The 18,015-nt window shown below is 45.0% G+C and overlaps 1 protein-coding gene across 2 annotated transcripts in view; it reads right to left on the bottom strand.

Annotated features, from left to right (window-relative positions):
* The window catches only part of LOC144511884 (collagen alpha-6(VI) chain-like), a 158,239-nt gene that overhangs the window by 105,275 nt on the left and 34,949 nt on the right, over positions 1 to 18,015 (bottom strand). For both annotated transcript variants that reach the window (XM_078242317.1, XM_078242325.1), the window contains exons 6-10: positions 17,294 to 17,854; positions 13,335 to 13,895; positions 10,263 to 10,838; positions 4,555 to 5,118; positions 1,227 to 1,805 (exon numbers count right to left, since the gene is read on the bottom strand). In XM_078242317.1, coding sequence (XP_078098443.1) covers positions 1,227 to 1,805; positions 4,555 to 5,118; positions 10,263 to 10,838; positions 13,335 to 13,895; positions 17,294 to 17,854 — 2,841 coding nt within the window. The remainder of the gene's footprint in view (positions 1 to 1,226; positions 1,806 to 4,554; positions 5,119 to 10,262; positions 10,839 to 13,334; positions 13,896 to 17,293; positions 17,855 to 18,015) is intronic.

Genomic DNA, 18,015 nt, shown 5'->3' with positions numbered 1-18,015 from the left:
TAGGAAGTCTCTCAACATCAGGTTAAAATCCAACAGATTTATCTGATATCACGAGCTTTCGGAGCGCTGCTCCTTCATCAGGTGAGTTGATTCACCAGATGAAGGAGCAGCGCTCTGAAAGCTTGTGATACCAAATAAACCTGTTGGACTTTAACCTGGTGTTGTGAGACTTCTTACTGTGCCCACCTCAGTCCAACGCTGGCATCTCCATGTCATGGCAATCACAAACATTCTATTGGCAGCTTGAAGCCTTGACTGTGGCAACTAAGTTACTTGGAAGAGTGCAGTTCCAACAGCTCTTAAGAGGCTTGACACCATCCAGGACAAAGCAGCCCGCTTGATTAGCATTCCATCCACAAACATTCACTCCTCGACCACTGACACACAGTGGCAGCAGTGTGTACAGCTCAACGCACCTTTTCAAGGGCAATTAGGGATTGGCAATGAATGCTGACCTGGACAGCATACACCACGTTCCTTGAATGAATTAAAAAATAACTTATGGGTAGAAATTCCTCTGGAAATGATAGGTTTAAAACAAATATGTGGATTAATGACTTGAAAAGATTGATGGAAAGGAGTTTCTAACCCGCGTTTCAAATTAACAGCGGTTCTATATGGTAGACTCACACCCATGTGTTTAGTTGAGACTATCCAATCCTTTCACACTGGATCACTATGGCCAGCTAAGAAAGGGAATTTCCATTTCATCAACCGGAGTTGATGTGGGAATGCATCTCACGCAGCACTCCAGTTATCTTAATGTTACTCAATCTGGTGAAACAGTGCACCAGATGGTAAGGCTTGCAACGGAGGCGCTGACTATTGTTTGAATATTAAGCATTATGTTCCAATCAGAGATTTGCTTTCTCTGCACCGGGGGAATTAATCAACCTCCGGAAAGCTAACTAATGTGCAGTGTGAACATATTGGATACAACAGGCAGGATTCTCTGGCTGCGCTCACCTGAAAACCGGAGGTTCCCACCTGACTTCAATGGACCTTTACATGGTTCGCCCCCCTCCATCTGCTAGAATTCCAGTGGCAGACAGGATGGGAGAATCCCGGCCAACATTGTGGGCCAAAGGGCCTGTTCCTGTGCTGGACTGTTCTTTGTTCTAAGTCTTAATGAGCAGATGCATTGAATGGGACATTAACTAAGAACCATGCAGACACTTCTGTAAGGGGTAACTCATCAAGAAAAAGGGAATAGATTTGGTCTTTACCTGATGGTTGGCTAAGTTTGATTGCTTTTTTAATTACATTTAGTATTGTCATGTCTTCTGAATATTTGTACAGATGATCCAAGTAACGACTTTGGTAAATAAATGGAGACATTGGACGATAAGCTGTTGGTTGTGGCTGAAGTATGTCAGGTATAGCAATGGAGTTAACTATCACACCTTCCTGAATTAAAGCTTGGGAATGTAATTCAACAGCGGCCTGTGATGATTCTTTCGTAATTATTACAGCGATCTGGGGAACGTCTTCAATCTTCCGACTCCCAGCCGATGCAATGAACTGAGTTGTTTTCAGGTAGTTGATGGCACCTGGAATGTCCAGTGATCCTCCACCCTGAAAGCTGTAACTCTTCCTGATGTGACTCCACACATCCTTCTTATCTGTGTAACGATTCAACAAGAATTCACTCTTCACATTCTTATCAAATTGAGCAAATCCAATTCTGCTTTTATGAAGTCCAATGTTCAACTGTGTAATAATTCCGAGCATAATATCCTGAATCCGTTGAAATCTTTCACTATCTTGAGTCCCTTCGACCAGGAAGACAACATCAGCAGCAGCTTCTGTCAATTCAAAAACAAATAAAGACTTTGTATGGAAATGTTAAATATTTAAACAACACCATCAACATTCCTAATGAATAGTGCATTTGAAGTGCATTACTTAGGTCGCTTAATATTAGGAACATAGAATCACAGAACACCACAGTGCAGAAAGAGGCCATTTGGCCCATCGGTGCTGCACCGACCACAATCCCAGCCAGGCACTATCCCCATAACCCCATGCATTTACTCTAGCCAGTCCCCCTATCACTAAAGGTCAATTTAGCATGGCCAATCCACCGAACCCACACATCTTTGGACTGCGGGAGGAAACCAGAGCGCCCGGAGGAAACACACGCAGACACGGAGAACGTGCAAACTCCACACAGACAGTCACCCAAGCCGGGAATTGAACCCAGGTCCCTGGCGCTGTGAGGCAGCAGTGCTAATCACTGTGCCGCCATTAGATTATAGAGTACGCTTGACCGCCCTGTCGGAGCACTTTCAACTCTGAATCTTGGGTTTAAGCCTTTTGCTGCACCTGTGATTATCCAGTTATTACATGCAGGGCACTCTGTGGAAGGCCAGTGACTGTTGAGAGTCCGGATTAAGGTGGAAAAAGAGTCTTTACCCATGGGATTGGAAACTACTGCAGAAGCAGCAGACAGAGGTACGCGATTGGGGTGGACTGGGAATAAAAGGGATAAGGTCCCAACTGTGATAGTCTGAGGCCTCTGGGCACTGAAACAGAGTGGATTTGTGCTTTTGATTGGATTTGATTTGATTTATTACTGTCACATGTATTGGGATGTGGAGATGCCGGCATTGGACTGGGGTAAACACAGTAAGAGTTTTAACAACACCAGATTAAATTCCAACAGGTTTATTTGGTAGCAAATGCCATCAGCTTTTGGAGTGCTGCTCCTTTGTCAGATGGAGTGGATATCTGCTCTCAAACAGGGCATACAGAGACACAAAATCAAGTTATAGAATACTGATTAGAATGCTAATCTCTACAGCCAACCAGGTCTTAAAGATACAGACAATGTGAGTGGAGGGAGCATTTAGCACAGGTTAAAGAGATGTGCATTGTCTCCAGACAGGACACATCTCTTTAACCTGTGCTTAATACTCCCTCCACTCACATTGTCTGTATCTTTAAGACCTGGTTGGCTGTAGAGATTCGCATTCTAATCAGTATTCTGTAACTTGATTTTGTGTCTCTGTATGCCCTGTTTGAGAGCAGATATCCATTCCATCTGACAAAGGAGCAGCGCTCCGAAAGCTAATGGTATTTGCTACCAAATAAACCCGTTACATGTATTGGGATGCAATGAAAAGTATTGTTTCTTACGCACCATACAGACAAAACATACCATTCATAGAGTACATAGAGGAGAAGGAAAGGAGAGGGTGCAGAATGTAGTGTTACAGTCATAGCTAAGGTGTAGAGAAAGATCAACTTAATATATGGTAGGTCCATTCAAAAGTCTGATGGCAGCAGGGAAGAAGCTGTTCTTGAGTTGGTTGGTATGTGATATCAGACTTTTGTATTTTTTTCCCGATGGAAGAAGTTGGAAGAGAGTATGTATGGGTTGCGTGGGGTCCTTGATTATGCTGGCTGCTTTTCCGAGATAGTGGAAGTGTCGACAGAGTCAATGAATGGCAGGTTGGTTTGCGCGATGGACTGGGCTATGTTCACAACCCTTGTGAAGACACATCATCCCAACATGTTCCCAGCATGCGGGTCAAATGGTGCTGTGAGGGTATTGAACTGCAGCACATGCATCTGGTCAGGGCCCAACTGCCATGATCTCTGACCAACAGGAAGGGCAGGTGTATGTCCTGGACACCGACTCCTCAGGACATCCAGGAAGCTTTCGTGAAAGGAGAAGGTTGCAGAAATGGGTCTTCAGGTGGATCTTTTAGAACCAACAAATGAAAGGTCATCAATTTGAAACATGGGACTGGATTTTATGGCCCTCCCCTGCCAGACACAACTTTAGTGGCTAACTCCACGCACCCCGGACATACTCCCTTCCACCTTCTTCTGTCGGGAAAAAGATACAAAATTCTGAGGTCACGTACTAACTGACTCAAGAACAGCTTCTACCCTGCTGCCATCAGACTTTTGAATGGACCTAACTTCTTTAAGTTGATCTTTCTCTACACCCGAGCTATGACTGTAACACAATATTCTGCACCCTCTCCTTTCCTTCTCTATGTACAGTATGTTTTATCTGTATAGTGCACAAGGAACAATACTTTTCACTGTATATTAATACATGTGACAATAATAAATCAAATCAAATCAAAAATCACTACCTTCCTGCCCACACCAACACACTTGCAATTGTGCCTTTGTCTATATATACCGTGTTTGTGAAACCTACCTCTCCACTCACCTGATGAAGGAGTAGCGCTCTGAAAGCTCATCATTCCAAGTAAACCTGTTGGACTTTAACCTGGTGTTGTGAGACTTCTTACTGTGTCCACCTCAGTCCAACGCCGGCACCTCCACATCATTACTACTAACTTTTAAATAAATAACTAACAGGCATTTGAGCTTGTTACCAAGCCAATTAAGCCAAATATTATGCGGTCCACCACACTCCCCACCCTCAATTAATTATTAAGAAATAATAATTCCAAACTGGATTTTATTTCCTATCATGATAAACAGAGACACTGTACACAAAGCTAATGAATATTATTAGTACGCTGCACTAAAGTCAATTGCAATTTGGAATATTGTACAACATCCACTGACCTTCTTCAGGCGGAGTACAGAGATTACGAACTATTCTTCTTTTAATTTGATCTAACTCAGCAAATTTCTCGATATAAATCTTTCTCTTCAGTGCCCCACTGATTTGAACCAACTCATTTTCGTTTGCTTCTCCAATACCGATGGCAAGAACTTTGACGTTTTCCTTCATCAAGTTGTTGGCGGCGACAGCCACGTTATCTCGGGACTTGCTGTTTGTAATCACCAGGAGGTACTGAGGGACCCCTTGCAGCTTCCGACTTCCTGCTGCTGGTTGGAATAAATCCATCACATACTGAAGAGCGTCCATCAAGTTTCCTGGTGGCAGTTGTTGGATTCTCTCAATTCTATCAACAAGTTCACGTTGGTTGCTCGTGTCATTGAGGTTAAAGGTGGTGACTGGGTGTGTGCTGGACTGGGCGACAGCAAACTGAAACTTAGTTGGTCCCGTATTGAACATCATTGCCATATATATCAGGAAATCTTTCACATGCTTGAAGTCACTCGCACTAATACTTCTGAATCCATCAATCAGAAAAACAATGTCTGCTTCATGAACTTGGCAATCTAGGAAAGGAAAACACCAAGTCAATCGGGACCACACAATGGATTTGTGAATTCAATCTCTGAACCGTGGGAAATTCTCCATTTCAATCTCCAACATTGTCCATAACACAAGCAGGATCTAAGGGGGCGAATTTGATCGGGAGGCCAATTTCTCACTCACCCAACCCCAGCTTCCCGTCATCTGTTGGTGGGAAACGACTCCGGTGGGCTACACCCTCCCCTTGCCCCCACCCCCCGTTCCCCCTCACATCCCCACCCCTCTCCCTCCCCCCTCACTCCCTCGCAGCTCTCCCGCTCGCTCCCCTCTCACACCCTTTCCGCCCTTACCCCCCTGCTCCCCTTGCTCCCCTCACCCCCTCACCGCCATGCCCTCTCCTCACACCCCCCCCTGTCCCCCTCACCCACCCTCCCCCCCTCACCTTCCCTCCCCCTTCACCCCCCCTGCTCACCTCACCCCCCTCCCCTGCCCTTCCCCCATTCCCCTGCCCTTCCCCCATCCCCCTTCATCTCCCCTGCACCCTCTCTCCCATCCTCTCCCACTTCCCCCTCCCCCCTTCACCTTCTCCCCCCACTACCCCCCTCCTCGCCCCGCAGTGACGATAAGCTGGGGGTGGCCTTCACAAGATAAGAGTGGAACTTCACACTCTGGTCGCAAACCCAGCCCCCTGCTAACCCCCCTTTCCTTTCTGCCTTTAAGCCAAAGTGCAAAAGTATTGAGCTGGTCTCTGCTGCTCCGCCTTCCATGGCCACACATTATTATTACGGCGGAGGCAGGACAAGGCCCTTAACTGGCTTTTAATTTGCCAGTTGAGGGCCTCAGAAACACCTAAGGATGCCTTATCCACCCACCCTTACATGGGCAAACATGGGAATATGTTTTGGGCTACCCACACCCTTTTTATTTGAAGTGTCACCCCACCCACCTGTGGCTGCTGCTGATGGGACTATAAAATCCCCCCAGAAAAACATACACCACACAAGATGCTATCCATTCTATCACGCCTGTGTCAGCTCTTTGACAGATCTATCTGATTCCTTCCCCTCCATTGTTCTTTCCCCAATGTGACGATACTGTGCCTTTAAGAAATGTAGTTTAGTCATGTTTCTTGTGAGGGATCTGTTTTAGCAGTTTCTTTTTATTATCGGTGCCATTGGGTCTAAAACCAGCATCCTCTATTGTTTCTGCCGCAGCACAATTGGTCCTAATTGCTAGAATGTTTGTTTTAATTTGAACTAATGTTGTTCTGTTATGTGAGTTGTCCCCTGGGGTTTTACAGATGGGACTTGATTAGGTGGATTAACGGAAAATCATGTGACTGGGTGGAGCTAGGTTTACACAGAGAAATAAAGCTTAGATGCTGCTTAGAGTTGTTAGAGGGCAATTTCTCTCTTTTCCTCTTTGGAGTTGGAGATTGGAATCTACCAGGAAATAAGCCTCTTTCTCTGAGATTCTGCTGTTTGCGGGTGGATCTTTCTCTGGAGGGGTTTTATGAGAGTCACAAAACAGGTGTCTGTCTAGATCTCTGTTCAGAGGTGTGAGGAAGCTGGAAAGCTAGCATCTATGTGAGCATATCTGCTTTAGTGCTCATTCAAAAAAAGGACTTATGTCTATGGGGATTCTGCTTAAGCTGGGACAATAGAGATAGCTAGCTGTTAAGAATTATACTTTGTCATGTTTAAGCATTTAAATTAATAAAGTTATGCTAATTCGTTTTGTTATATTATAATTGTGTTCTTAAATAAAGTTCATTTTGATAAAAGCAAATTACTGCGGATGCTGGAATCTGAAACCAAAAGAGAAAACACTGGAAAATCTCAGCAGGTCTGGCAGCATCTATAAGGAGAGAAAAGAGCTGACGTTTCGTGTCCAGACGACCCTTTGTCAAAGCAGTCGGAATCATTGGAAATGGCTAGAATTCAATTACAAATGGAGCAGCTTGAATTAGAAACAAAAGAAAGAGAGAACGGAGCAAACTCAAGAGAGAGAGTGAGAGGGACAAAGAGCAAAAGAATTGAAAATGCTTGAATTACAGGCAAGGGAAAAAGAATGGGAAGGAATAGCCCTGGCAGAGGAAAAAGAGAAAACAAGAGTAGCACTGGCATAACAAAAAGAAAAGGAGAATTTGAACTTTGGAAAGTTGTGCTGAAAAGTGGATGTCGACTTTAAGTGGCGGTGATAAAGGTAAAGTCTGGGAGTAATTATGAGTTAGGATCAAGTCTGCTTCTCAAACCCTTTCAGGCAGTTCGAGAGGTTTGTATTGGGATGGCAAAGGTAATGTGAAGGGAAATTTCCCACCCTTGGACATAACAAAATTACAACAAGTTGTGTCAGATTTCATTGTAACTAGAATAGAGGTGATCTTCCTCTGGATATTTTCCTTCCAACGGCCACCAATGTTAATCAATAGTAACAGATCAGTAACCACAAATTGCTGACTACAAAAAATGAGCTTGGGAAATTTTCCAATTGCTGGTGGCAACTTTGACAGGTAGACATGTAGAGAAAGAAGGAAAGAAATTGGATTTATATCACACCTTTCACAGAACATCTTCAAGTGCTTTATAGCTGGTGGAGTTTGTTTGAAGTGCAGTCACTATTGCAGTGTAGGAAGGGAGATGGACAATTTTCACACAACAAGGTGACACCACAGCATTGTGACAATAATCTGCTTAAAGGTGTTGACTGAAGGATAAATGTTGGTTTGGACAAGGGTTGTAATGCTGGAGCCCAACTAACATAATTGTAGGAGTATCTTCACTGCACAGACAGCAATGGTTCAAGACAAAGGCCACTACCAATTTCTATGGGGCAACCAGGGATAGGCAACAAAATGCCAGCCTTGCCAGCAATGCCCACATATTGAGAATGGATTTCACAGCCGATAAAGTCCAATTGAAGTGTAGTTATTGTAATTTAAGGAAACTGTCATAAAGTGGGCTATCTTTGTGTTGGAGAGAAAGGGCGGCACAGTAGTGCAGTGGTTAGCACGGCTGCTTCACAGCGCCAGGGACCCGGGTTCGATTCCTGGCTTGGGACACTGTCTGTGTGAAGTTTGCACATTCTCCCGCGTCTGTGTGGATTTCCTCCGGGTGCTCTGGTTTCCTCCCACGTTCTGAAAGACGTGCTGGTTAGGTGCATTGACCCGAATAGGCGCCGGACTGTGGTGACCAGGAGAATTTCACAGTAACTTCATTGCAGTGTTAATGTAAGCCTTGTGACTTATAAATAAACTTTTAAGCTCAGCTTCAGGCCAAGCCGAACACTGAGAAATCTGGTTCAGCCTGAGACAGAGAGCAGGGGATGAGGATGAGTAAGCGGTGAAATGTATAGATTTGTGCTCAAAGGTGGGCCTAGCTCACAGGCTGATAATGGTAGGAGATAAATTGGTACTTCACATGAAAGGTCCTCTTTGCCTTCTCTGTTACTCAGCCTGAGATTGGCTAATTTAGCACAGACCACAGATTAGATCTGGGACCATCTTGTTGTACATGACTCACTGGCAAACATCAGGGAATCTACCAACTATCTTTAAGAGCAGAGTTTTCTCCTTTTCCATTCATGTCCATTGGTGTTTATGTGGGGGAAATTAAGTCATAAAACTTGCCATTGAACTTGGAATAGAATCATAGAATCCCAACAGTATAGAAGGAGGCCATTTGGCTCACCAAGCCTGCAACAACAACAATCCCACCCAGGCCCTGTCCTCTTACTTTCCAAGCTTTATCCAGTCATTTTCTGGTCTACACTGGGTAACCATTCCACTTGATCACCAGCCTCTGATGCCAGCACCAGGATTGCCTGCCAAGAGGAGTTGGTGGGAGGTGGGGAGGGAATCAGGGTAGAAAGATGGATACAGAAGGCTGATCTGAACAGGCAGGTTCAGATGAAATGAATCAGGCCGATTCTCTGTCCTGACTGTCTTTGGGGGCATTGATCATTAAGAATGCCCAATGCATTCATACCACAGGCAATGATCATGTGCAACAAGAGTTGCATCTAACCATCTCATCTTGACATTCAAAGGCATCACCATTGCTAAATCTTCCCTCTTCAACACACTGAGGGGCATTACCATTGACCTGAAGCATAATTGGCCCAGTCATATAAATACAGTGGCCACAAGAGAAGATCAGAGGCTGGGAATTCTGTAATGAGTCACTCAGTTTCCAACTCCCTGAAGTCTGTACACCATTTCCAAGTCAAAAAGTCAGGAGTGCCATGGACTCCCACTTGTCGACATGAGGGCAGCTCCATTAACACTCAAGAACCTCAACACCATCTAGGTCAAAGCAGCCCACTTGTTTGGTACACTACCAAACACCTTAAACATTCAGTCCCTCCACCGCTGGCACATAGTAGCAGCAAGGTGTGCACTGCAGTAACCCATCAAGGCTCCTTAGACAGCACCTTCCAAACCCGTGGCCTCTCCCACATCTGAAAAGAAGGGCAGCAGGCGCATGAGGGCACTACCCTCTGAAAACTCCTTGCCAAGTTGCACATCATCTTGACCTGGAAATACTCACCATCCCGGATCACAATCCTGGAACTTGTTCCCTAATTGCAGGGTGGATGTATCTACACACAAGGGAAGCTAAGGCTCAAGAAGATGGCTCAAGTTCTCAATGGCAATTAGGGATGGGTAATGAGCCTTGCCAATATGGCCACATTGCATGAACGAACTGCAAGAAACCTTCAAACATACAGCATTTCTAAGGCAGCAAAGTGTTTGACAGAAAAAATAAATCTTGCCTGCTCTGCAATCAGCAATTATCAGATACTCTCCTCCCTTAACTCTCTTCGGAAATGTGGGGCCAATGTGATCTTAGGGCTGGGCACATTTATTTTAATTAACATAACTCTGGATGATCCTTTCTGCTTCATGTGGAGGGAGCTGGATAGACCTCAACTTACCCCAAACCAGTTAAATTCTCAATGTGCATATGAGTAAGTCCAGAGTGTAGAGGTTGGATTTCCTATTTCCCAACATTCCTGGAATGGTGCTCCAAGGAAACAGGGCACAGTGACCTAGCAACCCATTCCCCTTCATCTCAGCTGCCAACATTTCCTTTTTCCCTCAGTGATAACCCTGCCCATTACCCACCCTACAGAATAGGACCCATTCGGTTTTTCCAAAATGACATACCGGGCCTAGAGTTTTCACAGAATTTCTGGGACATGATTGGGATCAGAGGTTTCAAGGTTTGAAACTCCGGGGCGTAGAGGTAGTTTTCCTGAGATCCCGCAATCTGCAGCAGTTCATTCGTATTTGCATTTTTTACACCGACAGCATAGATATTAACATCAGAGTTCCTGATGACCTCAGCTGCAGAGTTTAACTGCTGCTTATCTGTCGCCTCGCCCTCAGTAAGGAGCAGAAGGAACTGCGGCACTCCGAATTGCTTCCGGCCACCTACTTTTGGATCTAACAGGCCTTTTGCATAACTGAGGGCCTTTGCTGTGTGGGTAGCCCCGCCCACGGGACTCATTCCATAAATTGCATTCTGGATAGCGCCTTTATTTGTGAACTGGTCAAGATGGAAGACAGTCTGAATGTTGTCCCCGTAGATCACAGCTCCAAACTGAACCTTGTCTGCCGCGACATCAGAATTATTCACCAACCCGACCATGAAGCTTTTCATGCTATTGAACTGAGCGACAGAAAGGCTGCGTGATCCATCGATTACAAAAACAATGTCTGCGACTTGCGTCCTCCAGCAATCTGTCAGTGCAAAATAAGATAAAAACAGAGCAGTTAAAAAAACAAACAGACACCAGAGACACATTTAAATCAAATGGGTATTTTTAGCTGTCGCAATGGACTTCATTTTAAAAGCAATTTCATTCAGTGCACACTGAGAGAGAGAGGGCGAGAGAGAGGGTGAGAGAGAGAGAGAGGGTGAGAGAGAGAGAGAGGGCGAGAGAGAGAGAGAGTGAGAGAGAGAGGGCGAGAGAGAGAGAGATCGAGAGAGAGAGGGCGAGAGAGAGAGAGAGAGAGAGGGCGAGAGAGAGAGAGAGGGCGAGAGAGAGAGGGCGAGAGAGAGAGTGAGGGCGAGAGAGAGAGAGGGCGAGAGAGAGAGGGCGAGAGAGAGAGGGCGAGAGAGAGAGAGGGTGAGAGAGAGAGTGAGGGCGAGAGACTTTTCTAAAGTAAGATGAAGTGAAAACAAAATTAACAATTACACATATACAGTCTTTAACATGGTAGAGTGGCACATGACAGAGGTGCTATCAGACAAAATCTGACATTGGCCAAAATTTGAGCCACCACCCCACTCCTCCAGCACACACACACGCATGTGCACATGTGCACACATACACAGCACATTCTCCAGCAATAGAGGGTGCAGGGCATGCACCAACCCCATGTAGACACCGGCAGAACTGGAAGATACTGCTGCTGACCAATGGCGGGCTGCTTCCATCACCGTAAACCACGCCTTTACCGGGGCTGGAAAATCCCACCCATCAAATCACATGAGGGCAGATGACCAAAGGCTTGGCAAAGAGATCAATGTTAAGAAATGAGTTAAAAGCAGAGGAGGGAGGGAGGGAGAGATAGACAGACAGACAGACAGACAGATAGATAGATAGATAGATAGATAGATAGATAGATAGATAGATAGATAGATAGATAGATAGATAGATAGATAGATAGATAGATAGATAGATAGATAGATAGATAGATAGATAGATAGATAGGCAGGCAGACAGACAGACAGACAGACAGACAGACAGAGACAGACAGATAGATCGATAGAAAGATAGATAGATAGAAAGATAGATAGACAGATAGATAGATAGATAGATAGATAGATAGATAGATAGATAGATAGATAGATAGATAGATAGACAGACAGACAGACAGACAGACAGACAGACAGACAGACAGACAGACAGATGGAAAGACTCTTGGTTGGAAATTTCACATCTTAGGCCTGAAGAACAGAAAGGAAAATGATTCATATTTTATTCATGACAGAACGATGATTCTCCTTCCAGCAGTTTATTTAAGACCAAACAAAGTGACCACAGAATTTCTAATATGGAAGATCTGAACTTCAGGATCTCAGGCTGCACAATTATTCCCCACCAAAGGTCACAAAAAATTGGAAATGCCTCCACTGTATGTCTGAGAATGTTGACTCACTTGGAACCTTCAGAGCTAAGATCAATAATCTACTCCTGCTGCTGAGTAGGCGGGTGACCTATTCCCCATAAAGCCCTTTGTCATTTTCTGCCACTCAATCATAAATTTGTCCCGTTAGCCAGATCCTTAGAACCTTTGTATCTGAAGTAGAAATGCATCATAGAATCCCTTCCGTGCAGAAGAGGCCTTTCGGCCCATTGAGTCTGCATTCCACTCTATTCCCATAACCCTACATATTTACCCTGTTAAGCCCCCAGACACTAGGCTCAATTTAACACGGCCAATCAACCTAACCCGTATATCTTTGGAGTGTGGGAGGAAACCGGAGCAGCTGGAGAAAACGCACGCAGACACGGGGAGAATGTGTAAACTCGACACAGTAGGCCCAGATCTTCCCCTCCCATTCTTTTCGGGCAGGTTTGGTGATAAGAACAGGGAATGTCATGAAAGACTCAAATTGCATTCTATGTTGGTGGGGAGTCTCGCCGAGATTGCCCCGCCGTTGCCAGCAACGTAACGTAACAGTAATGTTCAATGTCATGAACACTATTGTAATAAATTTCAATCTCATTATCAGGCCTCAGTGCCTGATCATTCCACCCCCACACCCCCACATATGAAAGTCCATTTATGCCAACGCCAATGACAACTGGTCTCCCACGGCGTGCATCTGGCGGACAGACCCCCCCCAGAGGCACTCGCGTCTTAGGAGGGTGAAAGTCATGTCCAGTACTGCCACCTGGCACTGCCATCGGGCAATTGCGTGGCGTAGGGGTGTGTGGGGGGTGGGTCCATTTGAACCATTGTGTGTCGGGGCGCGGCCTTTAAAAATGGCCTTCAATAAACAAAGTTGCTGACAGGGCGTACTCAGTCACAGCCCACCACACCAGCGTGACATCGTGGGACCTGCCCTTGAGGTCTTTTACATCACCTTCCTAACAATATGGTGGAGAAAACTCCTGTTGGTGCTGGTGGCTTCCAGGCCACTTTTCCCGCTCGCTGCCACACTCTGCGAAAGAAAGGTAACATACTGCCCATCGTCTTTAAAGTTATTTCTGAACTTTTACTCACCTTTAGGTGGGCTGCAAATCTCCCATGAAACTTGCAGTTCTATTTTCTCCAGTAGCTCAAAGTTCTCAACATAATAAACCTTATCCCAAGATCCTCCCATTTCCAGAAGCTGGGTGCTGTTGGCATTGAAAACACCCACAGCGAACACGGTGATTCCTTTATCCCTCATGGCTTTGGCGGGCTGAAGGACCTCATCCTGCGCCTCTCCATCGGTTATCACTATGAGGTACTGTGGGATACCAGGCCGACCCCCTCTAGCCGTATCAAAGTAGTCCGCTGTATAGCTCAGCGCTTGGCCTGTGAGAGTGCCCCCTCCCAGCTGCTGCATGTCACTGATGGCTCTGCGTGCTTTGGCTTTCGTTGAATGTGCACCAAGTTGGAACTCTAGCTTGGGGTTGGAGCTAAATTGGATCAAACCAATTTGAACTTTGTCCAATCCGATGTTGGTTTTGTTAAGAAAGACATTGATGAACTTTTTCATCAGCAGAAAATCAGTGGGAGCTATGCTTCCCGATCCATCAACGAGGAAGATGACGTCAGCTTGGTCAAGCTTACTGCAGGCTGAAAGATATAAACGGTGTGACAGAAGTCAGATTTCAAGCTCTTCATCATTATTCAATTCCTGGTAGGGATCTGATATATTAGTAATAGTGTGACATTGGGAGATGATGGCATAGTGGGATTATCACTACACTATTAATCCAGAAACTCAGCTAATGTTCTGGGAACCCGGGTTCGAATCCTGGAATGAAAAATCTACTGATGACCATGAAATCATTGTTGATACGTCTGAAAAACCCATCTGGTTCATTAACGTCCTTTGGGGAAGGAAATCTGCCGTCCTTACCTGGTCTGGCCTACAAGTGACTTCAGAGCCACAGCAATGTGGTTGACTCTCAACTGCCCTTGGGCAACCAGGGATGGGCAATAAATGCTGGCCAGCCAGCAACACCCATGAGCCATGAATGAATTAAAAAAAAGAGATGTCTGAGAAACTCTACAATTCCAAGGTTATGGAGAAAAGTGTCATTTTTAAACTCTTGCCAGTTAGTTGTTTATATCTGAAGAAAGGTCAACTTGTTGGAGGCAGTTGCGCAGAGGGAGATACCGCACTGGACAGTAAGCAAGTCAGGATAATAAAGGGTTCACAGATATTGGGCCTGCAATCTCCTAGCCACAGGAATAAAGTTAACTTTAGCACAAAGAACAGAAAAACTACTGGATAAAACACATTAACACTCAGACCCGAATTTTAACTCTGCATGCCTGAATTAGGTGAGAAGGTAGGGGGAGTTAAAATAGGTCTCTTCAAATCACGTTGCCTTCCTGCCACACCCTGATGTTAACCTGTTCTTTTGCTAGCTGGACAGGTACCTTTCGCATGTTGGCAGGTTCTTTATAAATCATAGAATAATAGAATCCCTATAGTGTAGAAGGAGGCCATTTGGCCCATCGAGTTTGCAACCAGGTCCTATCCCGTAACCCCACATATTTACCCTGCTAATCCCCTCACACGAGGGTCAATTTAGCATGGCCAATGAACCTAACCCGCACATCTTTGGAGTGTGTGCAGGGCGAGGCCTAATGATTTCACTGGGATATGATCTGCTCTTTTAATCCGAGGCCTAAGCAGAGCAAGTGATGACGTCCCTGCAAGGCCTGGAGGTAGCCCAGGTCATGGGCCCGAAGAGACCCAGCAGGCAAAACGTTTACCTTTTACTCCAGTTCCTCTGGGTTTCATGAGGAAACCTTACCCAGGTTCCTTAGCCACAGTTATCTCCTTCACACCTCATTCAACCGCAAACACGCAATCTCACCTTATCATTTACAGGAACACTGGATACCTGTTCCACAGGTCTCTGGTCATGACATTCTGTTGCTGAATTGCTGCTCCCACCCGTTGCCTAGGTAATGCATCTGTCTGCCCTCATAGCGGACTTGGGAATATTGTAATCTGCATCTCATGCCCAATAATTGACACTCATATAGAACTGACAGGAGCTTCTGTTTCAGACACATTAATTCTGTGAAGTTCAGTTAGCCCAGATTGACATGGGAAGAAGATTTAACTCGTAAACAACCTGAGGATGATGAGTGCCTTTTCGAATTAAAACCCAGAAGGGATTTAAATGAGAAGGTAAAGGTAGAGATCTGTCTGGAGAAGAAGGCAACTGGAGAAAGAGGCATGAGCAATGAAATCCAAATGTCCAAAAACACAACTCAGCAAATTCTCACATTATGAGTTACACACAGATGCCTATTTAGTGACCCACTGTAGATTCAAGAGAGATACATGGTGTAAATCAACTTGTAACATTTTTTTATTCATTTGTGGGACATGGGTGCCACTGGCTGGCCAGCATTTATTGCCCATCCATGGTTGCCTGAGGGCAGCTGAGAGTCAACCACATTGCTGTGGCTCTGGTGTCACATGGAGGCCAGACCAGGTAAAGATGGCAGATTTCCTTCCCTAAAGGACATTAGTCAACCATTTGGGTCATTCCGACAATCGACAATGGTTTTGTGGTCATCAGCAGATTCTTAATCCTAAATATTTTTTATTGAATTCAAATTTCACCATCTGCTGTGGTGGGACTCGAACCTGGGTCTCCAGAACAGTCGCTGAGTTTCTGGATGAATAGTCTAGCGACAATACCACTAGGCCATCGCCTTCCCAGTGTAAGGGGCTTCTCTGTGGATGGATCTCCAGGGTCTCCTCTACTACCAGAGAATTTTGCTTTACTTTGGCAACTAATTACCCAGCCCCACCTACTGCCAGGATTGTCTGGTCCTGCTGAGCTGGGCTGCCTAATCTCCTGCCATGGAGGGATTGGAAAACCCCAGCCTTGGTCTGTTCCAGGAACAAATAACACCTCAGGAGTTGTAGCCATGCCCCTATGAGACCCTACCAAGTTGCAATTCAAAGAAGGGAAAGGAAGCTTTAGCGTTCCAAAATTCCCGATGGAAAAAAGACAAACAAAGATTTATTTTGAGAAGCCGCTCAGACTCCAAGTAAAATAACAGGTTCTTGGATGATCTCTTGATTACAGTTCTTACACTTGGCAAATTCTCATCTCGATGCTTGTTTCCCCATGTTGCTGGAATGGTGACAAAGGTCTCAGAAGGGCAGCAATGAAGGCACTGCGCCATACAGATCAATAATGTTCCAGGATTAATTCCTGGTTGGTTTGACATGAACTGATCTCAACCAAGCTGGAAAATTGTCTGGACAGAGACCAAATTATCTGGAGTTTGCGCTCCCATTGTGTTCCAACAGGAAAATGGATATTCATTATACATTACTGCAAAAACATGCACAGCTCCACCATTCATGCTCCCTGCTCTGCACAGGTGTGGAACTCAATTTACAATTCTTCTTTTGCATTGAAAAAAAAACAACAGTGCATTATGAAGTGGATTATAGAGTGGACGTGGAGAGGCTGTTTCCACTGGTCGGGAAAAACTAGAAGCAGAGGGCACAACCTCAGACTAAAGGGACGATCCTTTAAAACAGATATTTCTTCAGCCAGAGAGTGGTGAATCTGTGGAACTATTTGCCGCAGGAGGCCAGGTCATTGAGTGTCTTTAAGACAGAGATAGATAGGTTCTTGATTAATAAGGGGATCAGGGGTTATGAGGAAAAGGCAGGAGAATGGGGATGAGAAAAATATCAGCCATGATTGAATGGTGGAGCAGACTCGATGGGCCGAGTGGCCTAATTCTGCTTCTATGTCTTATGGTGTGAAAGCTCTAACTCCAAAAAATATAAAGATGTGAATCATTCGCCAGTTTCTACTTGGAATCTGCAATGTTTGTTTTATTAACAGGGTTAAAAGCAAATGACTCAGTAATTAGTCCGTTTCTAATATTGAGTTGAAGAAATGTTCAAAGGGAAGGTTTTAATTCATGCATTGATGTTCAAAAAGATGCTCTTTCAGAGAAGATGGAAGAACTCTTACCTTCCTTTGAACAGATATCTCGTACGATTCCGTTTTGCATATTTGTCAAAGCATCAAAGTTGTCTGTGTAAAAGACTCTTTCGTCAGCACCTGCAATGAGCTGAAGTTCATTTTTATTTGCAACTCCCACACCAACAGCATAGACAGTGACCCCTTGTTTCTGTAGCTCTACAGCAGGAGTTGTTACATCATCTTGTGACTTTCCATCTGTGACGGTGATGAGGAATCGCCGCACTCTAGTCTTCCGGCTTTTCTCTGCCTCGCCGATGAAATTCTTCATGTAGGTTAGCGCACGCCCTGTGTTAGTGCCTCCTCCGACTTGAACAATTTGTCTGATCACTCGCTCCAGTTCCATTTTGTGGGCATATTGCGTGCTTCCAACTTCAACTCGTGGATTATCTGCGTATTGGACAACGCCAACGCGAACCTGGTCTGTACCGATACTGAATACCTTCATTATGTCCACCAGGAATCTTTTCAGATCTTGGAAATTTTCAGGGCTTATGCTGCCTGACCCATCAATTAGGAAAAAGATATCTGCTTCATCAGTTTCAACACAGCCTGAAAAGAGAAGGGAACATTCCTTCAGTTCGCGTCAAACAACTGGAACACACACCAGAACCTTGACACTAATTTGTATGGCTTAATGGAGAATCCACATTGTTACAATTTCTTAATCATAATGAACTGGAACATCTGAGATATAGACATTGTAAAACCTA

The sequence above is a fragment of the Mustelus asterias genome, chromosome 2 (genome assembly GCF_964213995.1).
Source record: "Mustelus asterias chromosome 2, sMusAst1.hap1.1, whole genome shotgun sequence".
Classification (NCBI taxonomy): domain Eukaryota; kingdom Metazoa; phylum Chordata; class Chondrichthyes; order Carcharhiniformes; family Triakidae; genus Mustelus; species Mustelus asterias.
This window is presented reverse-complemented; position numbering and strand designations above follow the sequence as displayed.